This window comes from Oratosquilla oratoria, chromosome 33 (assembly GCF_046742065.1).
Source record: "Oratosquilla oratoria isolate Oo_2021 chromosome 33, ASM4674206v1, whole genome shotgun sequence".
NCBI lineage: Eukaryota > Metazoa > Arthropoda > Malacostraca > Stomatopoda > Squillidae > Oratosquilla > Oratosquilla oratoria.
Window position 1 is genome coordinate 44,176,637 of NC_134809.1, and position 27,264 is coordinate 44,203,900.

The following is a 27,264-nucleotide window of genomic DNA, read 5'->3' on the forward strand; positions in this document are numbered from 1 at the left end:
GAAAGGGGTTGAGCCCATCTTAATTCCCCTTCTGAGCTGGGAGGCATTTATCTTTTACCTTGGTTGCAACCAGGGTGCTTCATTCATTTCAATAGTATCCCTTCAGCAGTGAAGGGGTTAATTTTGCAATTAACTATTATGATATTCTTCTCTCTAGGGTCTGTCATTACCATCATCTCTAACTCTCTCCACGACTACTTGTCACCATAACCCACCAATTTTGTTACAACCTTTCTTTGTTCTAAGTATAACCACTCCACTCTTAGTAACTGCCACTCAACTTTGCCACCACTACCATCACCCTCACCATGCCACCACATATTCAACTCGACTGCATCTTTACCAATTCATCATTTTGCTACCTCCAATGAAGCTGATTTCTACCTTCTCACCCTCCCTCCAACACATCCACCTCTTATCACTTCAGCACATCATCTCCTCCAAGCCTTTCCTGCCTCAAGGCCACAGGTGCCCTACTTGTCCTCCTCAACCTCCTCCTTATGCTGTCGCCAAGAATGCCTGCGGACACTCTCCCACTGTGTGGCTGAGTATGGGCATGAATTGCAGTAGTAGAGTTTGACAGTGGCAGCACGTGTGGAGCCATGGGTCCGCAGGTGGCGTAGGAGAATGACCTCACTTGTGGCCACATAAGGGCACAGCTGGCATTGCAGAGGGTGTGAGGGCAGCACCAGTGGAGGTGGTGGTGTGTAGGGTGCCATCGGGCTGAGTGGTTCCTCCTTAACGTCTTCAGCAGGACCCAATGTTGTAAGCACCAGGAGGGGGCGAGGGGATGGAGATGAGGATGAAGCTGGTGATGAAGAGGCCAGAGGTGAGGAGGTGGAGGGCAGAGGTGGGAGCAAGGTGACTGTTGTGCTCATGGAGGAAGTAGTGGTGGTGATGGATGAGCAGGAAGAGGCAGATGGGGTGTTGGAAAAGGAAGATGTGGTGTTGGTTGTGGTGGTCGATAGCCTACGAAAGGTCCTAGGGCTGGGAGCACACAATTCACGACTGCTCTTGACACGGATGCGACCCTACAAAGAAAAACAGTAATCTTAGCTACACGTCCGACTACGCTGTCCCATGTCCCATCCCTCCCTTCTCCCAACCTCCAGAGAAAGAGAAAGTGCTAGAAATGAGGGAAGGAGGGAGGGGGAGGAAAAAAATAAATGATAAAAAAATAGATAAATAAATAAATAAAAAATAATAATAATAACTAAATAAATAAGTAAACAAATGGATAAAAAGAAGATAAAACAATTGTACACACCCTTACACAAGCAGACACAATGCACACAAGGTAGGATCCCAATTCTCCATTCCTTTTCTCTAGGCAAGATGAACGTAAGCCTCCCTGCCTTGACACTTAAAACGGGTAAATTTGTGTATAAACCTTTCATATTCACTTCACAATGGAGACTGACCAATCAGCCACTAAGAGTATTCTCATTTACATCATCTTGAGATCAGAATAAAATTTAGTGATAAAAATGAGGAAGATGAGGAAACCACAAGCCGACTTGATCCTACAACATCCAACACACAAATACATACACCTAACAAACATGTAAATAAATTATTTGGAGAGACTTACAACTTAAGATCAATGAAAGTGGCCTTTGACTACATAGATGAGATGGTTAAAAAAATAGGTGTTACACTGATAAGACTGAAATTAGAATATGCTGTATCAATGTGGGCACATAGCACAAAAAAGAACATAAGAAAATCAGAAAGAATCCAAAGAGCAGGGACAAAAATGCCTACACTGTCAAATCAGACATATAAACAAAGATTGGAGAAATTACAGTTGTCAAAACTAGAACAGAGAAGGGAAAGAGGCAATTTGTTGACCATTTTCAGAATTATGAAAGGGATGGAAGTTCTTGATAGAGACGACTTATCAAAGTGGGACAGAAGAGAAACAAGAGGACATGAAAAGAAACTAAATAAAGACAGTTACAGAAGAGACCTGGAGAGAGGGAGGGAGGGAGGGAGGGGGAGAGAGAGAGAGAGAGAGAGAGAGAGAGAGAGAGAGAGAGAGAGAGAGAGAAAAACTTCCCACATAGAGTGATCGATGTCAGGAACAAACTGAACAGAGAAACAGTAAATGCCAGAACTACACATGATTTTAAGAACAAACTGGATGTGGAGAGATATGAAAATGGGTCACTATGAGCATAGCTCTCATCCCATAAAACACAACTAGGTAAATATAGACATACTGACATTCATACACCCATTCACTTTCCACTGACAACTCAGAAAAAAAAAATTGTTCACCATAATGATTAACCACACAATGTAATCCCTGCTGCCTATCTGGAAATTGGCAGTCCCAAAGTAATGGTCCTCAGATCCTCCCACAGAATTCTCCAAGAAGAAACATCGGACTACTGTCTGTTGTATTTGTGTCAGGGGTGTAGTTTTGCCAGAGCTCACCAGAACACTGCTCTAACATGGTTTACTCCATACAAATAACATTGGTCATGGCTTTTACAATATGATAATTACATTAGTAATTTCTGTAAGAAACCTTAAGGTAGCTTCTTGGACTTCTTACATATGTGAAACCAAATCTGAACTGGTCAGACCACATAATATTTGACATATTGATGGTTCTGGCACCTAAAACTGTATCAAAGCAATGCTCATGATTTTGTTTTTGTCACTGGCTTGAAGGGAAGAGGAAGGAGGAAGAGGAGGAAGAGGGAAGATAGGGGGAAATGGGAAAGGGAAAAGGAGAGAAGGAAAGAAGGGAAAAGGAAGGGAAGAGGAATGAAGTGAAGGGAAGATGGAGAAGAAAAGAAAAAGAGCAAGAGGACAAGAGTAGAAGAATAAAAACAAGAAAATAAGAACATGAAGTAGAATAATATGAAAAAGAATAAGACTAATAATAATAAGAGTAATAATAATAATAATAATAATAATAATAATAATAATAAGAGTAATAATAATAGTAATAATAGTAATAAAAATAAGAAGAATAAGTAATAATAATAAGAATAATAGAAAAATAATAGGAAAAATAAAAAAAATAAATAAAAAAAATACAAATACAAAGAATAAAAATAATAATAATAATAATAATAATGAGAACAATAAGACAAATAAGATGAACAAGACAAAGAAGATGGTCATCAGTTGTCAGCTCTTTAAGAGGTTGTAATAATCACATTGTTAGAACAAGATATTGGGGGTCATTATTCAACTTTTTATGTGATGGCTAAACCAAATCTGAACATGTCTGACCACACAATACCTGATGTACTGAAGCCCTTGCACTTTCATTATTTAAAGTTAGCTTTAAATGATGTTTTTCAATCAGACCATTTCCTTACAACCTTGTACACCTGTGTATGTTCCTCTGGGGCTATGAGTTTAAGGAGACGCTTCCACTATTTGAGTAACATGCTGTAGGTGTTGGCTTCTTGCAGCATCTCATGAGTTGGGATTGTGGTCACATAACTTCGGGATAAGAGCTATGCACACACAGGGTCCTGTCTCTGTGCATTCCCAAATTAATTTAACTAAGAAGTTTTCTTTGTTGTCATGTCTACTCGTTTCAGTTCTCAATAATGCTCTCATATTGCCTCTAAATTTTTATGTTGGCTAACTTAGATCCTTTGGTAATCCATATTTCAAAATGCATTCTGTATTTACTACTGTGCTGTATCTACAGACCTTTTCAAATTTCAACACATGCATACCGTATACAAACTTTCAAGATACGCCAAATGATCTTAATGAGGAAAGCCTCAAAATAAGTTTGAAGATGAACATTTATAACACCAAAGTAATATCTAACTCAAAAACTTTAAATTAAAGCAAATATAATAAATTGTGATAATCTTAAGATTGAAGAGTATAGTTATTTTTAAGCCAGATGCTAAAATTGACCGACGACCAAGAACCTAAATTTGTTGGAACACGTTTGATAGAAACAAGAACACAAGACTTCCTACCTATATGTCTGAAATGCAGTCAACAATCAGCTATAATCTAGAGGTAAATCTTGGAAATTGACGGACAAATCTAGAGTGCACAGACATGAATGAAGAGATCAATGCTAGAGATTACACAGAATATAGGAAGGTCAAGTTGGAAGAGTGCAGAGTATTATGCAAGTTATTATGGAAGTGATTAAGGAGTGGAAATGGAATTGGGTTGGGAAGGTAGCCAGAAAGAATAAAGAAAAATGGAGAACTGACATAAAAGAGAGGGATGAGAAAGAAGTTTTCAAGAATGGTATGGAAAGAGATTGGTGCAATTGTGCATCTCATGGAAGAGTTTGGGAAAGGCCTCTGTTCAGAAGTGGACATCAACTATGGTTGTAAAAAGTGTAGAAACAAGATTTATAGAGAAAAGGAAGATAAACCCTAAGGACAGCAAACACTATATTTCAGAGAAAATACTTTGAGGAAACAGACTGGAGAAAATTGAGACAATACATTCTTCCCCTTGTCTCCCATCACCAGGTGTGTAAAATAAATGACTGGATTTAGAGAGGTAGCCCCACCTAGGCTAGTAATGGTCCCTGGGCCCTCCCATGAAAGAAACACTGGATTGTGCTCAACGAATGTAACAAAAATGAGGGACAATTGAAGTAAAAAATTATCAACATTCCTATTTAAGTTCTACATCTTTTGCTTTTTCTCTACCTTCCAACCACAAAAATATATAATAAAAATATCCATTCAATAACAATTATCTTTATTAACAAAGTTTCTTTACATTGCGTTAATTCAAGCAGGCAATGCACAATGGTTGCAGAAGACCTACTTTGAAACCACTGGTCTTGAGTACGACACACAAGACTTATCTTGTGAGACAAATATATCAAGTAGTCCTGTGCTTTACACAGTAACTGTGGTATGGTTATGACACAAGACCTGTGTAGATACTCAAGTTTATGTACACAAACATATATACAATCCTATGTCCCATTTCTGGTGAGATTGAGCCACATCTAGCCCCCCCTCCACTTGACTGCTACACGCCAGTTACAGTGGTTACCTTTAGTCATACAAATACATGTGAATACATGCTTTTGCAACCCAAGTACGTGCTAATAATTAACCTCATTGGTTAAAAGCTACAACATTTTAACTGGGTAAAATACCTGGGCACAACAGACCCTGCCAATTGATACACACAGGGGAAGGTGCCCCCAATATCAAGGCAAGGGAGGGCCCACTTACCCCTCTTGCACTTAACGCCTTCATAAAGGTTTGAGCAGATACACAGGAAATACACCTGTGTATATAAGCAGAATTACACATGTGCCAATTCTAGAGTTCTATGTGTATGCATGTTCACATGTATAAATGTGCACTTTGCATGAATGTTGACATGTACAATGTACACAAAAAGCAAATATGAATAAACATTTTCATCTTCCCAAAACTGCTGAATGAGGCAGAAATCGAACCTTATGTCATACAAATTCAATCTTTATTCAATTCTTCCTTTGTGAATAGAAATTTTCAATCATAAATGCCACTCACTGTACCCAGCTCAATGCAACATGTTACATAAATTCAAAACAAATGACTGAAAAGTACATTTACTAGCAATTCGGTATTTCTTAACAAGGTGAAACACATCAAAGCATATACAAGTTCATGTCAATGCCCAAGCATAAAATTTATATAAATTCAGGAGGGATAGGGTGGGGTGGGATATGGGAATGAAGAGATAAAGACAGGTAGAAACAAGGAAGAAATAAAATGGGGAGATGGAAAAATAAGGAGATATGGAGGAGAGATAGGGAAGGAAAGCCATAAGGGTGGAAGAATAAAGAATATGTGAAAGAAGCAAGAGGGTAAGAAATGGGTGACAAGAGTGATGCAAGTGAGGGCATGGGTGGAGGAGCAAAAAAGTACAGAGGAGGGAGTGAAGAGGTGGGAGTGACACAAGAAGAGAGCAAGGAGGGGAGGGGAGGGAGGAGAATGAAAAGTGAAGAAAGAAGAAAGTGAAGAGAGAAGAGAGTGGAGAGGATAGAGGGAGAAGAGTAGAGGAGGGAAAGAAGAGAGGATTGGAGTGGAGGAGAAAGGTAGTATTGCAGCAGTGGTAGCAACTAGCAATATTAATATCAATGAAGTAGGGCACTGAAGCAAAAGAGGAAAACAACAAATCCTCACAGGCTCTCACATGAAATCTTTCACTCCAGATATGTTGTGTTTGTGTCTAAAAGCTCCCAGTGATGTGCAATTGTGAACATCACCAAGGTGTAGTATGTGATGTCACATATTTTTGTTTGGTGTGTTTGCAATGCATTGTCGAGTGTGATATATGGTTCAATGCCATATTAACCTCTTGAAGACAATGACCCCAATGTATATGTCATGAGGAGTGAGTATGGGGATGTCGGCATCAGCTTCCTGGTTATATTTATTTCATAGTTGTAGCTGAGTGACCTCCATATTCTGTGAGTAGGATCACATTTTCTGATACATTACATTTATTCTGGGTGAACGACAACAAGTATGACAGCAGTAACTTTATATTTTGTAATGCATATACTGTGATGCATCATTGTACATCAAGCAACCTGATATGCACATGAATATCTGACTTGTACAAGGAGCACAACTTTGGCCTTAGTATGTGTTTTCTTCATCTGACAAACAAGTCATTGATTTTGCCTATATGGAGGCAAGCAGAGGCCATTTCATTCTTGTCAATAATACATGATATGAAGGTCATTGGAAAAGACAGTGACATGGGTGCCAGTCTTTTTATGTCTGCTGAAATGTTGTGTGCACATACACTTAAGTTATCAACTTTGTGTGATACAAGCCTACATATAAATCCAAATTCTAAACACTGTACCAGTTTCTTTCAACGGGTGTACTGTAAATGGCACTGGCATACTGTCTGTGGTGTCACTGTATTATTTGTGGTTTTTGTAACACAATCAACCAAACATATCTCAGAGATGGAAAGGTAGAGAAAAAGAGATATGAGAGAGAGAGAGAGAGAGAGAGAGAGAGAGAGAAAAAGAGATATGAGAGAGAGAGAGAGAGAGAGAGAGAGAGAGAGAGAGAGAGAGAGAGAGAGAGAGAGAGAGAGAGAGAGAGAGAGAGAGAGAGAGAGAGAGAGAGAGAGAGAGAGAGGGGGGGGGGGAGAGCAAGAGTAGAGCAAGAGGATAGAGGGAGGGTGAAGATATGAAGACAAAGGCAGGAGGAAGGGAAGAGGGAGGGAGGAAGGAAAGAGGGAGGGAGGAAGGGAAGAGAGAGGGAGTAAGGAAGCAGGAGGGAATAGGGAAGGAGAAGGGAGAGTGAATAAGCCAGATATGTGAAATATAAAGTCGGGAGAGAGGAGGGGGGCAGAAGAGCGGAAGAGAAGAGAGGAGGGAGAGAGAAGAGGTTGAGGAGAGGGTTGGAAAAAGGACAGAGAATGGGGAAGAGGGGGAAAGAGAGATGGGAACAGAGGAGAGAAGAGAAGATAGTAGGGAAGAGAGAAGTGGAAGGGGTGAAGAGGAAAAAGAAGAGAGGAGTGAGGAAAGGGGAGAGGAGAGTGTAAAGAAGATTGGAAAGGAGAATACAGGAGTGAAGAAATGGGAAGACATGAGAGATCGAGAAAGTGGAGCAAGGAGAGGGGGAAGAAATGAGAGATGGTGGGGGAGAATGAGAGGGAAGGAGGGAGGGAGGGAGAGAAAAAGGGAGGGAGGGAGAGAAAAAGGGAAGGAGGGAGAAAGAGGAAGGGAACAGGATTGCGATAGATAGCAGAAAAATAAAATAAAATAAAATAAACAGAAAAAGAAAGAAAAACAAATTGTTTTGTGGTTAACAAGTATCACATTTCAAGATGGCTTGCCAATGGTCTGCCACTAAAGCAATGACAGCAGCAGGACAATAGCATGAGACATAAGAACTTGCACATGATCCCAGTGTTTGGGATCACTTCACATTATGCACTGCATTACTATAATAGTGGGTACACAGCTGCTAGCTATTAAATCATATATATATATATATGTGTATGTATATATATATATGTATATATACTTTATAGGAAAGATATAGATATATATTACAATAACATAATAATCTAATACATCACTAAGAGAAATTATAGTATTCAACAAAATGATCACCTAACTGGTCATTGAAGACTCAATGTGAGCAATAGGAAATTGGCTATCAAAACATAACCAGTTATATCCTCGCCATGTCCCCCTAAAGCCTCACCCAAACTTCTGAAGTTGCACTACTAAAAATGGTTGTGGATCTAAGCCACTATTCCACCTGATTTGTTGCCACTATCCCTATTCTTCACTTATATGATAGCAAAGAGAACAAGGAGAGCTACACTGCTTCTACCTATGGTAAAGGGAAACAATTTGGGCTATGTCGTGGCATGACACTGGCTCACGTTGAAGGTGCTGATTACATGTGACGAGAAAGCTAAGGCACAGCAAACAAGTCAAGCTCTGTACAGCTACTCCTGATATCAATATCTGGGTCTGTTTAGCACCAAGGCACATGAAGTGACCAACGTTGAGACAGAATAGTGTAAGAGGTCCTACTTTGTGTCCCCTGTAGGGGCCATTCAGCAACAGAACGAGGAAACTGGGCCTTGGTTACATGCTGGCAGAACCATACCAAAAACTGAGAAAGTCCTTGCCAAAGTGTCATAAAATATTCCTAAAGCCTTACTACTTATTACCAATATCTTGCTCCTAGATAGAATCTTTCCTACTTTTGGGCATTTGATGTGTTGGATGTCTGGCACTTATTGTTGTTGGTGCCACATGCTGCTGATGTCTAGAGTCACTAACAGGAGTAGATGGGTGATTTTTCTGCAGACCTGAAACTCCAGACCATGTAGGGGTTGCGACAGACTCGTTCCCTTCCTTTTCGGGGGAATGGGGACTCTGGAAAGATTCCCTCGGACCAAAGGTCTTAGACGACTGACTTGTATTTGGCCTTCGAATCACAATAGCATTCTGGTTCTTTTTCTTTGTGCTATCCTTCTCCTGAAGCATCTTGTTGATCCTCTGCCGAGCAAATCCACCATCTGGGGTGTGCGTAGTAGCAGCATGTGGGGCACCTGGAGTTGGCACTGCGAGGGTGTGAGAGTTTGTAATGCTGGTATGGGAGGCACTGCTACTTTCTGGGGCACTCAGCACTGGCACTTTGGGTGAATCGGAGCTATCCTTGGGGTGGGCCTTGTCCTGTGTTTCCGTCATTTGGATTGCCTGAAGTAACACTTCCATTTCCTCGGGTACTTGATGGGAGGGACCTAACTCTACCTGGTGGCCCTGTGGTGCTACACCAGTAGCTTCAATTACATAAAATGGTTCGTTTTTGGCAGCCGAGGTTATGGGTGGCCCAACTGTATGAGCATACTTGGCTTCAGATCCAGCATTGTTGTTGGGACCAGCGGGTTCCATGAGGATGATGGGCCTGATGCCTTCCCCGAGTGTTCCTGGAGAACTGGGGAGGGGCGTGAAGACCGGACTACTCAAGTTACTCGCACTGCTGCAGCTTGCAATGGGTGAGACAACTGGGACACTTGCAAGGGAACACGACACAGAATTGGGAGGCAGGGCACGCACCATACTAAGCACATCCCTGCCTGCTGTAGCTGCAGACACTGTAGCGACTGCACCTTGGGTAGACGAGCCTTTGAGAAGCAGAGCTTTCAGGAGGTTATCTGAGTGGGGGGGCTGTTGGGTAGCTTTAAGACTAGTTTCCTGGGTTGGTTTGCTAGCTGGTCGCTCTGCAACTTCCATTGTAAAAGATGGTTCAGTTTGACTGCACTGGCTCCGGTCCTCAGAGATCTGGTGAGGGTAAACTGTCACCTGAGGCACCTCCATTCCCCTACATTCACTTGCTTTTAAGGGCTGGCCACATTTATCATAGAATACAAAGGAATCTTTCTGCAAGAGACTTACGGTTTCCTTGGAAAGAAAAGGCACAACCTCTGGTTCTAGACTTGTCCCTGGCTTGGGCAATATGGGTTTGGGATCACCAGTGGAGAAGACAATCTTTCCATCTGCAGTGGGTACAGGAGTTGAAGGCACAGATACAGGGTACTCATGTTTTACGGGGAATTTCTGGACTCGGCCCTTGCGATTTTTGATGTAAGCCAACTGCTCTTTATGTATCTTGTTCAAATGAGTCCTGAGATTGGAGCGCTGTGTGAAATCCTTTTGGCATATGGAGCATCGATATGGCTTCTCCCCCGTGTGAGTTCGAACGTGGTCCTTCAGGTGGACGGAGAGTCTAAAGCCCTTCCTGCACCATTCACACTTGTACTTCTTCTCCGAGTCCGCCACCTACGGGGAAAAAAGGCTCACTATAGTGGCTTGCACATGAACCATATAGGCTCTCCATCAGATGCTCCATTATCAGTCATTGCTCCCTCTCTCCACTTCCCCAACACAACAAATAATACCCCTAGCAGCAGCAGCAGCAGCAGCAGCAGCAGCACCAACACCACTCATCCCCTAAGTAGAGGACAAAGGCCATTTGCGGGGGTTCACTTCTATTCACAAATCCACTTTGCTCCTTGTTTTGGACAATGCCACAGGGAAAGCTACAAAACAACTATCTGGGCTTTGCTCCGCTAGCCATTGGTAGCTCTAGCACTCCACTACACACGAAAAAAATTTCTGTCACAACTTCACAAGACGAGGCCACAAGAAGAGTTTTCTGATGTACAATAGCCAGAGAGGGTCTGGTAGTTAAGGAAGCCTAACAATGCTTGAAGAAAGTCACTAATGATTATGAATTTTGCAATCTTACAACTTTTAAAGCTTGTTGCATAGTAGTATAGTAATTGTATGCATTATTAATGTCCATTTGGATCAATTTACTCTGACGTAGCAGTTCATCAAAGAATACCCGCCAAAACTAGCAATGAATGAGCATCCAACTATGACCAAAGGTTTCAAGTTTCCATGGCTACTCTTGATAATTTCCCCCCCCCCTTTACACCATGTATTAACAAATACTGTATTTCAAGAAGGCTATCCGCAATTATGAAAATGACCAATTTTAGTAATTAAAAAAATGTATATATATAATATATATATATATATATACTAATAACGAGATTCAGTTATTAGTGCACCTTTCTAATAAAACTAGCAAAAAGCAACAGTCAATCAATTTACTGTCCAAATGAATTACTGTTCTTCGATGGTCAGGTAGGCCCCTCCACAAACTCCTCTCTTTATCATGACTCCAGACCAAGCTCAGTACTATAAGCAAAATGGACTACTGCTGGAGCACTACCTTCCATGTGTGTACTCACATGCATCATTTAATCATACTACAAATAGTAACTAATAAATACTAAAACTTTTCCTAATAGTATCAAATGTTAATGATTTGATGCATACCTTCACTACTTGTGCTACTAAACCGAGTTGAACAAGAACAACCCTATTACATAGGAAGCATGAATTATCAATTTATAGTGCTAAGACATAGGTGAAGTCACAAGTACTGAAGATATGGGAAAAAACCCAAGGGAAAAGCTGGCTAGATTACATGTAACACATGGACAAATTTTACAAGGAGCAAAAGTTTGCAACACACCACTCACACTGCTGTTCTGTTGTTTGGGGCAGAGGGTAAAAAAATCAGGGGCATATAGATTGTACGTTCTACCACACTGGTATTTCCTTTATCATGCAGCCAGAAAATGGTGTGCCAATATATTTTATTCGAGGCAAAATTAAGGGATAGAGATTCATGTTACTGTACTATCTGCATACTGACAAGTCTTGTAATTTTGTTTTGGTCAATGTTAGTATTCATTTGACTGTGGGGGAGGTGCTAAACATTTGTACGGAGCCCACCCATTTACTAAAATTGTGTGTGTGTATATATTATATATATATACACACACACACATTAAAGAAAAGAAAAAAATCTCAAGCTGGAAGATAAACTAAAAAGTATATTACCATGTTGGGAAATGAATGTGAATAAATATGATCTTAAAGTATGATATCGTAGTAAGTTCTGATTGCATAATGAATGCAGCAGACAGTACAATCCTGTATGACAATACTACATACAATAATGGCAAAAAAAAGTCAGTATAACAAGCATATTCATGTACCCCCTCTATTCCCACCCCGATGCAAGTAATTCATTAGTACTGTCTCACCAAAACAGCCCTAAATTCCATCCAGTCCTAGCCAATTTTGGTCAACCAACACACTTCACACCCACCACTGCCAGATTCACACACACACATATATACAAAGGCAAAATAAAACAAATTGTGAACCCAGCAAATGCAGTGCTTTGGGGATAGGTGGAGAAAGGAAGAAGGAAAAAAAAAAAAAAAAAAAAAGTTAAAAAACATGATAAACAAATAAAGGGAAACACAAGTTAGTCAAATCCTAAAATAAATATACAAGAAAAATAAAACCCACCAACAGGCAATAAATATGAGGTCATGGGAGATCTCGTTTAATGAAAAGGCTAAAAATAACTAAATCATGAAACATGGGGCAAACATGAAGAGTGCTGTGTCAGCAAGAACAAAAGGTGATAAAACATGGGTATAAAACTGTTTGGGGAGTTGAATGGAGGTGGGTGAAAAATGGAAGAGATGCACATAAGTTGGGACTGGAAAGATCTAGGGAAGCCATGGGGTTGTTCAGGGGAGCAGGGTACAAAGAGGGGTGTGTGGGAAAGTTGAGATGACAATGGGTGACTAGGGAAACTGCAAAGGCAAGGAAAGTGGGTAAAGCTATGTGTGCATGTGTTTCTAACCAAATTTACTGTTTTTGTTGATGACATGGCTATTACAAATCATTACATGCAATTAAGACAAGTTGGGAAGCATTCTTGTAGATAGCTCAACAGCTACCACTATTATGTTAAAATTCATATAAAAAATAAAAATTCTTAATAAGTACGTTTCAAATATTATTTTATATTCAATATATATTTTTGAATTTTCAAACTAACTTTCCCTGACAATAGGCAACCTAAATGCTATTTGACCATGATCAAGACTCCTCTTTCAATTTGACATTATGTATAACAAGTTAATGTTATATACAAACCAATGTAAATGTACATACTATGAAGACGTGCTAATTGTAGCAGTCATTTTCTTGTGGCTAAATACACAACTTAAAAACTGAAATCCCACAGTCCTGTTCAAAAGCACCAGCAACAAAATACCACTGCAGTAAACATATGTAATTTGTCATGGAATTATTTTGTTTTCTTGTGGACAAGGATACTACTTAAAAACTGAAATCCCACAGCCATTTCCAAAAGAATCAGCAACAAAATATCACAACAATAAAAACCTGTAATTCATCATGAAATAAACATATGAAGGATGAAGATGTGTGAGAGTACATGGTTTGCATGATGGTGATTTGGTTTAATGGAACTAACTCCCATGCTTGATGCTGACAGGTTTTGGCAGTTAGAGACCATTACTCAAGAGTGGGTGCCCTTGTGCATTTAAACTTTCTATCAACTGCCAGACATGAAATACACATCTTTAACTATCATATGTTAATCCGTTTCCTATGGTGAGGGTCCCACAACAGAACAAAATTGCCCAGTGATGGCTAGAATAAACAGCTAAAATAATATCAAATGTTGCCCAAGTTTGGCAGACTGGAAACAGCAGCTTGCAAAGAGGGCCCTCCCATAGATCTCTGTGAAGGAACACTGGAATGCTGTGTGCTCTATCATTGGGATCATTTTCATGGTTTCAAGTAAAATGGAGATCAGTAACTGACTGTCAGCTCTCCTTATATGAAAAGTTGGAGACACATGTAAAATTCAGAGCTAGAGATCATGGGCACCCACCCCACATGTCAGCTGTGGGTGTTAAACTTTGAAGACAGGCATAAGGGAGATGATTATGATGTCCACCTTAAAGGACAAATTTTAGGTACCTGTTGTTGGTCCCTACATAAAGTAAAAATGCATAAAGCAGATTAATTGAAAAAATAAATATAACAAATTGTTAGTAGTTTCCTTCTGCAAATTAGATGACTAAGGCAACATATTAATGGGATTAATCCAGATATGGTTGAAATAGCTCTTAATCTTTATCCTGCAGTAGGAGGGGGCAGGGAGTATATGTGTATGAATGATATTTTGACAGCCTGAAAGGATTTCTCCCCATCTCTCTTTTTTTTTTTTTTTGGACGAGGATATGGAGAGGAGGGCCGCTGATTAAATAAAGCAGCATTGCTGTGAATGTGCTGTGTCTTGCTAAATTGCTTCTGACTCAGGGCAGTGGGTGAAAGGCAGGGATGACCCATCATCCAGGAGGAGCCAAGAAGAGAGGAAGGGGTGGTGAATGGGTTGAAGTGCATTTATGCCTTTGACTTTGGCTATCTCCTTTGTAAGGGGAAAAAAGCCATTGGTATATGTATATATGTATATTGTGGTGTGGTGTGCATATTAATCGGCATCAGCAAGAATCGGCACTTCTTTGGTGAATCTTTTTTTCTTTTCTTTTCTTTTTTTTTTCTTTAATGGGATTCGACATTGGTATCGGCAATATTTTGCTGATGCTGATGCTTTTAAAGTAATAGCGCAAGTCTGAGTAAACAGAGTAAATTATATTAATTTCTAATTTTACTTTTGTATTTATATAAAATTAAACTAAAAATTACATATTTTTTTGAAACAGCAAAGTTTCTACAAGAGAAATTAAATGAAAGTAATATGGGAGTAAATCATCTGGGCGTCTGTGGACTCGGTCGATTTTACCTGTTTATGTGCAAAAAATTGGCAGATGGATATACTCCCACTTACTCCACAGCAATTTATAGCCAAACGAATTGTTTATAAAGCTATTTTTTTATGCATTTTGACATGTAAATACATAACAATATATCTTTATGCATTTTGGCTTAATAGTTCTGTTATTCAAAAATAAAAATTTTGGAAGTAAATTTTAAAGGCTTAAAATTGCTAAATTAAAAACATCTGGCATACTTATAAATAGATTTACAGTACATGTATCTTATTAGTGTTTTTAAAGTTTATATTAAGGTTTGTTTTGTCTAATAAGAAGTCTGTTCATCAACAACAAAATAAAAAGTATTATTTAATTTTTTTTTTTATGCATTTATGTATTGTTTTAGTAATTATGTACTACTGGCTTACAGAATACCACTAATTAATTATCCTTAGTGATGCCGTTTTAAAAATATTTGTAAACAAGAATAATGATGGAAATAAGTTAAAAATTAGCCCAATCTGTCATGTATAAATCTACATAGATTATAACCCAAGTAAAAATCATAGGTCAATTGCTTTATATTAAAACTGATATACCATAATTATATAAAGTGGAATTGGCAACTAAGAGTGAATAGGACTCAGCATTAGTAACTAATGGTAAATAGGAATTGGAGGAAAAAAAAAGTAAGACTGAATATACCACAATCTGAGAAAAAGAAAGTTATTTGAAGATAAGTATATTGTGATCACTGATCTTCAGCATGGTTGTACAAAGAGTGAGTTGACTTGTATATATACTAAAAGGGGATACATGGGAGACATGGAAAGATAACCATGGTCCGTTTGAGCCCAAGTTGCAATGACCCGAAGGTCAAACTGACCTCGGGTCAAATACAGTCGAACCTCGAAAGCCCGGACTAATTGGGGGAACGGGCGGTGCGGTCATGCCAAAAGTCCAGTCATCAAAAATGCCGCCCTAACACCCGTATATTTTCATAGCGGTATACGTATAAGTAATGTATGATATGGCAGAGAAACACATATGAATAATACTCTAACACTGTAATAATAATACTAAAATACTAATAATTCTGTAATAATAACTGTAATACAGGCATGTAAATGTACTGTGCATACAGTGTACTGTACTGTATTTTTTATTACGTACACTGTAAATATCGGAAGGTATGCACGCGGGACAGTAGTGGCGGCCAGGGTTGCCGTGTTTTCTACACTGCGTGTGTAGACTTTCATAGCAAGATATACTTGTCAAACTTTGACAAAATGTTGGTTCTAGTTTTTTTTATTCTTGAATGTATATAAGGCCCCCATGCCCTAACATATTCAGTAAGATTTTTTTTTTATTATTATTATTATTATTATTATCGCTAACAGAAAGCTGAAACTTTAGCGTATCTTTTGGGGTACAATATTTTATAAGTAACACAATTACCAATAAAAGTCATATATTGATGTACCATTTATTATTTGATAACTTGTTCTATGATTTTTAAACAAAAGTTCGAGTTTTTGAATGCTTTTAACAGCCCGCTGATATGCAGAAAAAAATTCATGTCCTTGTGTAGTTGCCACATGCCGCTATTTTACTACGTTTTGGTACAAAATTCTACGAAATGGCAGCCCTGGTGCTAAAAGGAAGCTGAAACTTTAGCGTAGAATTTTTTCTACACCGTAAAAAGTACCTTTTGGGGTATAATATTTTATAAGTAACACAATTACCAATAAAAGTCATATTTTGATGTACCATTTATTATTTGATAACTAGTTCTATGATTTTTAAACAAAAGTTTGAGTTTTTGAATGTTTTTAACAGCCCGTTGATATGTAGAAAAAAATTCCTCATGTCCTTGTGCAGTTGCCACATGCCGCTATTTTACTACGTTTTGGTACAAAATTCTACGAAACGGCACCCAGGTGCTTGACTGGGTCGGGTTTGAGTACACGTGTACGGCCGTCGCTGCCACATACCAGGCAAATAGGGAACTTTGCTTGAGAAGTCCACCCTTTGTTCAGTTCGACCAGTCATACGAGGGTCTAGGCTTTCGAGGTTCGACTGTATGTGCATGACAGGTGGTAGACTAAGGTCTGGGCAGACAACTTGACATACAATATTGTTGACGGCCAAAGTGGAAATGGCATCGGGGGACCATTGTCCTTTTGAAGTATTAAAATTAGGAAGTTGTTTGATCAGGGAGGATTCAAAAAATTTTCTTCTGTAGTTACAGTGCGATTTGTAAATCATATCAGCCACATAGACTGGGATAAGTGACAAGTTAATCAGCCATATAGACTGTGATAAGGCTAATATAATTTTCAAATCACACTGTAACTACAGAAGAAAAATGGTTGAGTCATCCCTGATCAAACAACTTCCTAATTTTAATACTTCAAAAAGACAATGGCCCCCCGATGCCATTTCCAGTTTGCCCGTCAACAATATCGTACATCAAGTTGTCTGTCCCGACCTGAACCTACCACCTGTCACACACATATTTGATCCAGGGTCAGTTTGACCTTGAGGCATCGCAACTTGGGCTCACACGGACAATGCATTAGCATGCTTACTTTCCCATGTCCCCTCTATGTATCTCTTTTTAGTATATACAAGTCAGGAGAAGGGGGAAGGAGGGGATGGGGGAAGGAGGGGATGGGGAAAGGAGGGAGGAGAGAAAGGAGGGAAGAGAGGAAGGAGGAGAGGAAGAGGGAAGGAGGGGAAAGAGGAGGTGAAGGAGGAAGGAGGGGAAAGAGGAGGTGAAGGATGAAGAAGGAGGGGAAGGGAGGAGGAGGAGGAGGAGAAGGAGGGAGAAGGAGGAGGGGAAGGGGGAAGGAGGGGAAGGAGGGGAAGGAGGAAGGAGGGGAAGGAGGAAGGAGGGGAAGGAGGAAGGAGGGGAAGGAGGAAGGAGGGGAAGGAGGGGAAGGAGGAAGGAGGGGAAGGAGGAAGGAGGGGAAGGAGGGGAAGGAGGAAGGAGGGGAAGGAGGAGGGGAAGGGGGAAGGCAGAAGGTATGGGGAAAGAAGGAGGTGGTAAGGAGGAAAGAGAACTGGGAGAGAAAGGGCAAGAAATGTGACAGAGAGGGAAGAGGAAAAGGGAGGGATAGGCTGAGAGGAGAAGAGGAAAAGGGAGGGAATTTGGGAACGAAAGTGGGGAGAGGGGAAGCAGTGAAGGGAAGTCAGAGTGAGGGAAGATAAGTAGGGAAGGGAAAGGGGAAAGGGAAAGAAAGAAGGAGGGACGAAGAAGGGGGTAGGAGAGTGAAGAGAGGGAAGAGAGGGAAGAGAGGGAGAGAGGGAGGGAGGGAGGGAGTAAGGAAGGAGTGGGAGGGGAGGGTTAACTGAAGAAAAGGAGGGGTAAGTGGGTAAGGAAGAGGTGAAAGGAGGATGGGGAATGGGAAAGGTGAATGGATGAGAGTAAAGAAGAGAGGATGGGAAGGAAAATGGATGAGGGTGAACACAGAAAAGGCACGAGAAAGAGAATCAAAATCAGGAGGGAGGGAGGGAAATGAATGTGAGGACATGGGGAAGTGACAAGTTAACCAATCAATCAATCAATCAATCCCCTTATTGCCTTGATTCTCTGATTCAGGAGACAAGCAGCACAAAGATCTCCAGCACTGGACTGCATGGGCCCACATGATCTGAGACTAAATTATTTTTATTTGTAATGGGAGAATGTTGTGCAGAGCAAGATGACACATTCAGTGTCCTACTTGGCACCTGGATCACAGCAAACATGTATAAAAGGAAAGAATAGGGATAGCTAATAAGAAGAAAGTGAGAGGTGGAAATCAAGAAAGTAGGATGATAGGAATATGAAAAGTGAGAAAAGGGAAAGGGGGGGAAAATCTGAAAAAACACAAGAAGAAGAAAAAAAGAAGAAAAAGAAGAAGAAAAAGAAAACGAAGAAAAAGAAGAGAAAGAAGAAGAAGAGGAGAGAGAGAGAGAGAAAAAAAAAAAGGACAGTTGTGTTACACTGATAACCAGAATTTTCTATCCTTGTTGACATCATCATGCAGAAGGGATGGAAATGGATAGCAAACTGAGACTTAACCTCTTCTATATAACAACAACTATGTAGGCATCATTAAGCACAAGTGAGTATACAAGATGCCAGTGTCATGTCTTGATTATATCTATTTTGTAGTTGTAGCTGAATGACCCTTGAATTCTGTTAACTGGCTTGGTCATGTTTTCTGTGTTTATTATTACTCAGTTAAAGAGACTGAGTAATACAGTACATATACCATACATATACCAAAGGCTTTTTCCCCTTTCACGGGGGGTAGCCAAAAAGAAAAAGGCATAGAAACCACTTCCACCCATTCCATTTCCTATATGTTCCACTTCCCTCCACCCTCCTCCCCCTCTCATCTTGGCACCTCCTGGATGAGGGGTTATCCCTGCATCCTGTCCACTGCCCTGGGACAGAAGCAGTGTTGCAAGACACAGCACATTCACAGTAAGGCCGCTTCATAAATTTGGTGACCCCATCTCTCTGTCCCCCCATGCAGAAAAGGAGAAGACGGGTAGAAATCCCTTTGGGCTGCGTCAAAATTGTTCTTATGGATTAGAGCTTGGATTAGTAACAGAAAACAGCGGGTCACCATAAATGGAATAAAATCTAGGTGGGGCAATGTTACTAGCGGGGTCCCCCAGGGCTCGGTTTTGGGTCCCTTGTTGTTCATTATGTATGTAAACGACTTAGACGAAGGGTTAAATAGTGATGTTAGTAAGTTTGCGGACGACACTAAAATAGGACGCCTAATTAGGTCAGGAGACGACACCCAGATTCTGCAGGATGACCTTAATAAGCTGTTAACATGGTCGGTGAAATGGCAAATGAACTTCAATATCTCTAAGTGTAGCATGTTAAATGTAGGGCTACACAACCCCGAAAATAGATACAACTTAGATAACACGTTTTTAGAAATATCTGAGTGCGAGAGGGACTTGGGAGTTCTGGTGAGTCCCAGGCCTTAAAACCAGGAAGCAGTGTATTAGCACCAGAAATAAAGCTAACAGTGCATTAGGCTTCATTGCTAGGATGGTAACGAATAGAAGTGCAGAGGTAATTATTAAACTCTATCTAGCGATAGTTAGACCCATCCTTGACTATGCGGTACATTTTTGGTCTCCGTCCTACAGAATGGACGTAAATTCACTAGAATCAGTACAGAGAAGAATGACCAAAATTATACAAGGACTCGGAAATTTGCCTTATGAAGAGAGGCTTAGGCACCTAAACTTACACTCTCTGGAAAGACGCAGAGTGCGGGGTGATCTAATAGAAGTGTTCAAGTAGATCAAAGGCTATAACAAGGGTGATGCAAACAAGGTCATCATAATAAAACAACAGGGCAGGACTCGCAGTAATGGGTATAAACTGGACAAATTTAGATTTAAGAAGGAAATAGGCAAGAATTGGTTTACTAATAGGGTGGTTGATGAATGGAATAAACTTAGTAACCATGTAGTAAGCGCTGAAACTATCAGTTGTTTTAAAAAACAATTAGACAACTTTATGGATGGGGATGACAGGTGGTGATGGATTCGGAGCTGCCTAGTGTAGGCCTTATGGTCTTTTGCAGTCTCCTTTATTTCTTATGTTCTTATACATACTTCCTCATCCCCCCATCCCCCACCCACTCCCCCTCATGCATCACAGCATCATCCATACACAACCCCTCTCCATTCACCCCTATCTTCTGTCCTCTCCTGTCCTTCCTCCATAGACATTCCTCTCTTTTGTAATGCCCCTTTCACCCCATCCATCCATCTCATCCTAGGATGCCCCCTCATATTCACTCCTTCCACACTTCTTTTACTAATCTTTCTTCATTCATTCTTTCCATGTGTCCATGAGTAATACAGTAGTGACTTTATATTCTATAATGCGAGTATAATATTGTGATGCATCAATCATCGTACCTCAGGTATCTGATGCTGCACGCATGGTAGATGTTATGTGCAAGTATTCTTCTTTGAATGAAAATCAATCTCCAACCTAAACAGAATGCTACATGACTGGCCTGTAGGAGTGCGATTTAAGTATCAACTACATAAAAATGTGTTTGTGTGTATTTACCTAGTTTACCTGTGGACAAGGTGCAGGGATGACCCGTCATCCAGGAGGTGCTAAGATAAGAGGGAGGGTGGAGGGGTGTGGAGTGTATTCAGGGATGGAATGGGTGGAAATGATTTTATGCCTTTTCCTTTTTGGCTACCTCCCTTGTAAGGGGGAAAAAGCCTTGGTATATGTATGTACCTAGTTGTATCTTACAGGAAGGGGAGCTATGCTCATGGTGTGTCTTTGTATCTCTCAATAACTAGCTTGCTCTTAAATTCTTTATTGTTTTTTGCACACACTGTTGTTTCATCTAATATGTTTCATACATCCACCACTCTGTGAGGAAAGATGTTCTTTTTCAGGTCTCTTATATAATTGTCCTTTTTGAGCTTCTTTCCACGTCTTCTTGTGTTTCTCTTATCCCAATTTAGTAAGTTTTCTCTATCAAGAACTTCCGTGCCTTTCATAATTCTGTAGATGGTCAACCAGTCACCTATTTCTCTTCTTTGTTGTATCTTACATGAAGGGGAGCTATGCCCATGGTGTCCCGTCTCTGTACTGTATCTCACCATACCTAATTTACTCTTAAATTCCTGTATTATTTTTGTACACACTATTGTTTCGTCTAGCATGTTCCATGCATCCACCAATATGGAGGAAGCTGTGCTTTTTCAGGTCTCTTCTATAACTGTCCTTTTTGAGCTTCCTTCCATGCCCTCTTGTTTCTCTTATCCTAATTTAGTAAGTCTTCTCTATCAAGGACTTCTATACCTCTCATAATTCTGTACATGGTCAACAAGTCACCTCTTTCTCTTTGTTCCACAGTCTGTAATTCTAGTTTTGACAATCTTTCTTCATATGACAGTTATGATAGTGTTGGGGCCACCTTTGCAGTTGCTCTCTGGATTCTGTCAAATTTCCTTATATTCTTTTTGGTACTGGGTGACCATAGTGTCGCTGCATACTCCAATTTTGGCCTCATCAGTGTGACTTATATTTTCTTAACCATTTCTTCATCCAAGTACATAAAAGCCACTATTATTGATCTTGGCAAGTTATTGGTTTCACATGTCATTTGTGATGATTACTCCCAGGTCTTTTTCAGGTGTATCTACCTAGTTGTATTATTTCTTAGGTTGATATATATTTGCCACTTTCCAGTTTTTTTTTCTTTTTTCCATGTTTTCCAAGCTTTGTCTCATATCTTTTGCCTCACTTCACATTTTATTATACCAGCACTTGATGTACACCACCTGTTTTTGTTTTGGTACATATTTATCCACTCCATTATAAATTTCCTTCAAAATCGGCCATTTCTCTTCCACCTGTGCTTCTTCATTATAGAATTTTTCCCAACTCACTTTTTGAAAGAACTTTCTAAGTTTCCCTAAAGTCTGTTTTGTTGTCTTCCTTTTCTGTGTTTCTCATTTCTCTCCATATACAGTGGCCGCGAAAAATTTGGGCGCGTAATTAACGAGACACAAATGTAAACACTTGTGACATTTAAATAATCATTTAAAGACCTATAAATGGCTTATTACATACCTTATTTACCAAGCGATTTTCCTTTAAGCTTTATGACCTTCTCCAAATGTGCCGGGATGCATCTTGCCAGGTTTTGTACGTGTTGAGGAATAATATTATCCCAAATATCCTGTATTTCTGTTTTTAGCTTAGCTACAGTGGAGACATCACGATCTTGAAGCTGTTTTTTAATTATATGCCATACGTGCTCAATGGGATTTAGGTCTGGAGAATTTCCAGGCCATTTTTTGAAGTAATCAACACCACAGTCTTCTAACCATTGGGTAACAGACCGGGCTGTGTGAGCAGGAGCTCCGTCCTGCATAAACCAACTAGCATTGCACTTTTCAAAACTTTCAGGCAGGTTATCACACAATAACTCGAAATAAGTGTGCTGATTTACACTCATTTTGTGCAAGAAACACTATATTGCCAACTCCACCAAATGCAAAGCATCCCCACACCATAACACTTGCAGCATGACCACTTTAGCTGTATAGCGAGGGTCATTAGGGTCAGACCCCCTGGGGCGCCTCACACGCTTCGACCTGCAGCCCGACGACACCACAAACGTTGACTCATCACTCCACAATACTCGTTCCCAGTCTTCTAAGGACCAGTCCTTACATTTCTTGCAAAATGCTATGCGATCACGTATGTTTTTTGCACTTAGGAGGGGAAGAACTTTAGCACAGCAACTACGGTATTGTAAATCTTTGGCTAAATGATCAGAAATACATCTTACAGACACATCATGCAGCAGTGCAGGGTTATTTTCTTTCAGTTTTCGAGCTGTGAGCGTTGGATCTTTATCTAACTGCCTCCTAATAACCGTAGAAGTACGATTTGATATCTTCCTTGGCCGACTAGGGCGATGCTTTGGAGTAGGAATGATGTCACTTCCTCCGTCTCTAAATTTTTTGGTCCACTTTTGCACTTGACGCCAGGGCTGCGGAGTCGGATGGTATAAGGTCCGACTCCGACTCCTTTGATTCCTCCAACTCCGACTCCGACTCCTTAACTCCTTGACCCCTATGTGGAAATCTATTCTGCAGATCCATATACCAGCCTCCCACACCTATTCAGCAAGCATTTTATATTTTTCATGTATATTATTTTTTACGTGAAACATTCACTTGTATGATAAATATGCTTACACATACACTCAACCAGCTTTATATATGTATATGCACACAAGCACGTATATTCGTATAAACATATATATATTAAATATATGGTATTATTTATGCTCATGATCATCTACCAGCTTATTAGCACTTTCAGATCTGTCATGGCAGAGTTGCCACTTCAAGCTATTTTCTTTTTCCTTTGTGCCCCTCCCCTCCCCCCCCCCCCAAAAAAAAAAATCATCTGTTATTTCATTTGTCCAATCTCATAAACCCTCTATCACAATATTAGGAAAAAAATGTGACAAATCATGATGAGGAAAGGTTCATGGAGGATGCCCTACTTAGTACTTACTGCAGAATTAATTTCACCATGTTATCATTAAAACCAGGAATCAGTTCAGGAAAGAGAGAGACAACCTTCCCCTGTGCACACTGTTCATATCTGCTGTTGTTCCTCCCCTTTTCAGTCATCATCAAATGCTGTGACATATGCCCTAATGTCATTCCTATCTGGCCTCTGAGACTGGTCAAAGTTTATCTCAGGGCACTTCCGTTGACTTTTACATACATGAAGACGTACGTGCATAGTGCATACGTAGTGGATATATGATGGGTGGGAGTGGGTTTATGCCTTTTGACTTGGCTACCTCCCTGATAAGGGGGAAAAAGCCTTTTGTATATAGATAGATAGAATTATGTTTATGAGTTAAAGCATAAATATCTGGTACACTTAGGCCTAATTTGCAATTGTCTTTATAGCATAATCAGTTTTGAATTAGATTAAAATGGTTCGTGATTTTCTTTACTCTGATTTCTATTTTTCATTGCTTCACTTGTAGGCCTATTGTATTCACTAGTAACCATGATCAGTAGCCTGTTTCTTTTTCGTATATTTCAAACCACTAAATTTCTTTGATAAATGTATGATTTTCATATTCTGAAGTAGCTTTATCATAATCTAGCATATTTCTATTGAAGGAAAATGCGATAAAACTACCGAAAATGAAGGAAAAGTAAATTCACTGGGAGACACTGCTTCAGGCAGAATCTGCAGCTGTTTGTTTACATTAGTTAGTACTAGTAGCACACAATGCTGTCACATGGTGGCAGCACGAATTGATGTTTATTTATGTTGAAGTAAAAGCATTGCAGTATAGTACAAAATATTATATATATATATATATATATATATATATATATATATATATATTTTTTCACTCTCCTTACAGGAAACAACTACAAATACATGACCACAAACACTTTTACCCAGACTGACAACGATAGCTTGTCAGTATTGTGTATTTTTCTTTTTTTTTATTATTGATAGATTGTATTTTGTTTCCATCTGGAGAGACCACTTAGTGTACATATACACTGCACATACTCACTATTGCCTCCAAAAATAAAAGGAAAACCATACAAAAACTGTTAAATTGTGCAACTGGTAAAACCAAACAGGGAAACCATGTTAAAAAAAAAATAATATTATTGGACTTAAGGAGTCGGAGTTGGCTAAAAAAAATCCGACTCCGGCTCCGACTCCTAGTACTCTTAGAAATCCGACTCCAGCTAAAACCTCCGACTCCCTCCGACTCCGACGCCCTGCTTGATGCACTCCAATTCCCACACGAGTAGCAATATCTTTACACTTATAACCCTCCTTACAGAGGGTTATGATTGTAACAACTGTGTCTCTTTCCAGCTCTTTACCACTTACCATTACGGAGATATCAAGGCACAAAAAGAGACCACCGCAAAAAAAAAAGACTACTCCCCGTGAAACGCTAGCATTGAAAAATAGCGAAAAGTTTGGGTGGAAAGTTGTATTTTTCGCATGTTTTGAGTTTAGCGGAGAGTTTGGGCGCCTATAATTTTGCGCCCAAACTTTTCGCGGCCACTGTATATTTCCTTTTTTAGTTTGAGCTCAATTAGTATGTGATCACTCTTCCCAATTGGTGTCTTGTACTCAATTTTATTCACAATTTCAGGTTCTGATATAAATATTAAATCTAGTCTCAATGGTTCTTCATTATTTCTACATCTGGTATTTTCTTTTACTCACCGAGTCATTGTGTAATCAATGATCATATGACATGGTATGTTTCCCCAAAGGTCCTCTCCACCCTTCTGTGTCATCTCCCAACATATTTCTTTAGAGTTAAAATCACCCATAATTACTAGATTTCCTCCTTTCAGCATTTCATTTAATGTATGCCTTGTGTCTTCCAACATTTTGGAATGGTCACTCTCTTTCCAAGAATGTGTTTTCAGGGGCACATAGATCACCACAAACTTTCTACTTTTCATGTCACTATTTTCAACTCTTATCATGATCAATTCCACATTATTTTCTCCTGTGATCTTCATCACATTTAAGCCCTTCTTAGTCAAAAACATGACTCCTCCACCCTGTTTTTCCTCTCTATTTTTCATCCAGTGATTGTATAAACCTTGTCTTGGTGGTAGTGGACCCCTTAATTTAGTCTCCACAATTCCCATTATATCTGGTTTTTCTTCTGCCAAATAATCATTTAATTCATATGATCCTGAAATTAGACTTTTTTTATCCATACATTTTTGGAATTTTCACTTTTTGCCGGCTTTGCTGTTTTTGATAGTACTTCTGCTATCATTTGAGACCCTAGTTTGATCTTCAGTGGTCTATATTATTTTCTTTCGAGTATTGTTCCATCCTATGCACTTCTTCAATTTCTTTGTCCATTACTTGTCACTCCTCCTGTATTTCTCTCAGAATTTCTTTTGTAATTTCTTCTCTTCTTTTTCTCTTTGGTATCTAGGTACATTATGTTTTTCTTTAACCTCTTCAGTGCGGGCCAAAATATCGCGGGCTGGATTAGCTGCCAGACGCATGATGTGTCGTAATAATACTCGCATCATAAAATATAGTCACCGCTTATATCAATCGTTCTTTCACCCGTGAATTTTGATAACCATAGAAAATGTGATGGAGACAGTTTAGAGAGTATGTCATTATGCAGGGGCAACTACAATAAATATAATCAAGACGCCGATATGGCAGCCTCGCGTATCCACTTGCTCCTCATGCCGCCTACGTATGCGGCACCGTATGGAAGGGGTTAATACCATAAACTACAATGCACTTTTTTTTCATCCACTGCGTCTCTGACTCAATTATTTTTTCCCTTAATTACTTTAATTACAGTTTCTTTAGCATTTTCTTCCACTTGTTGCTGTACGGTTTCTTTAAAAATTATTTACTTATTAGTATTTTTTTTTTTTTTTTTCGCTTTCCATCGATTTTTTATTTCTTGAAGATCTGTCTACTGGTTCTCCAATTTTCTCGGTCACCGCTTGTATTTGTTCTTTCACTTCTTTTTTCAAAGCTTTATTATTTATCTTATCTTCATTTTTCATCCTTTTGTTTTCACTTCTAACCATGTTTAATTCCTTTTTTATGTCATTAAGCTCCCTGTTAGTCTCGCCATTAGCTCTTTTTAGTTGGTTTATCTCTCTGTACATTGCCCTGTATTTACCTTTCAGATCCATTAGTTCCTCAACAATTCTGCAATCTCCTGATTTCTTAGGACATTTTTATACCTAGATTATCTTTCCAATTCTAAACCTCTACCTAGTATTCCACTTTCTTTTATAACCCCTGAAAATACATTATTATCAAACCTTTGAGCAGATATCAGGGTATCAATCATACAAAATTTCTTAGGTATGAACCCCCAACGGTGATTCCACTCTGCTTACATTCACTTTTTTTTGTTTTTTATCATTCTCCATTTTGTGCATTTAACAATAATGTTGAACTTACTCTATTTCATCATTTCGGTGACTCGATAAACA

At 39.4% G+C, this 27,264-nt stretch overlaps 1 protein-coding gene across 8 annotated transcripts in view; it reads right to left on the reverse strand.

Moving 5' to 3' along the window:
• Positions 1 to 4,693: 4,693 nt before the first annotated feature.
• LOC143017871 (uncharacterized) overlaps positions 4,694 to 27,264 on the reverse strand; it is an 86,761-nt gene continuing 64,190 nt past the window's right edge. For all 8 annotated transcript variants that reach the window (XM_076172872.1, XM_076172873.1, XM_076172877.1 and 5 more), the window contains one exon: positions 4,694 to 10,285. In XM_076172872.1, the coding sequence (XP_076028987.1) occupies positions 8,684 to 10,285 (1,602 nt within the window). In that variant the 3' untranslated portion in view covers positions 4,694 to 8,683. The remainder of the gene's footprint in view (positions 10,286 to 27,264) is intronic.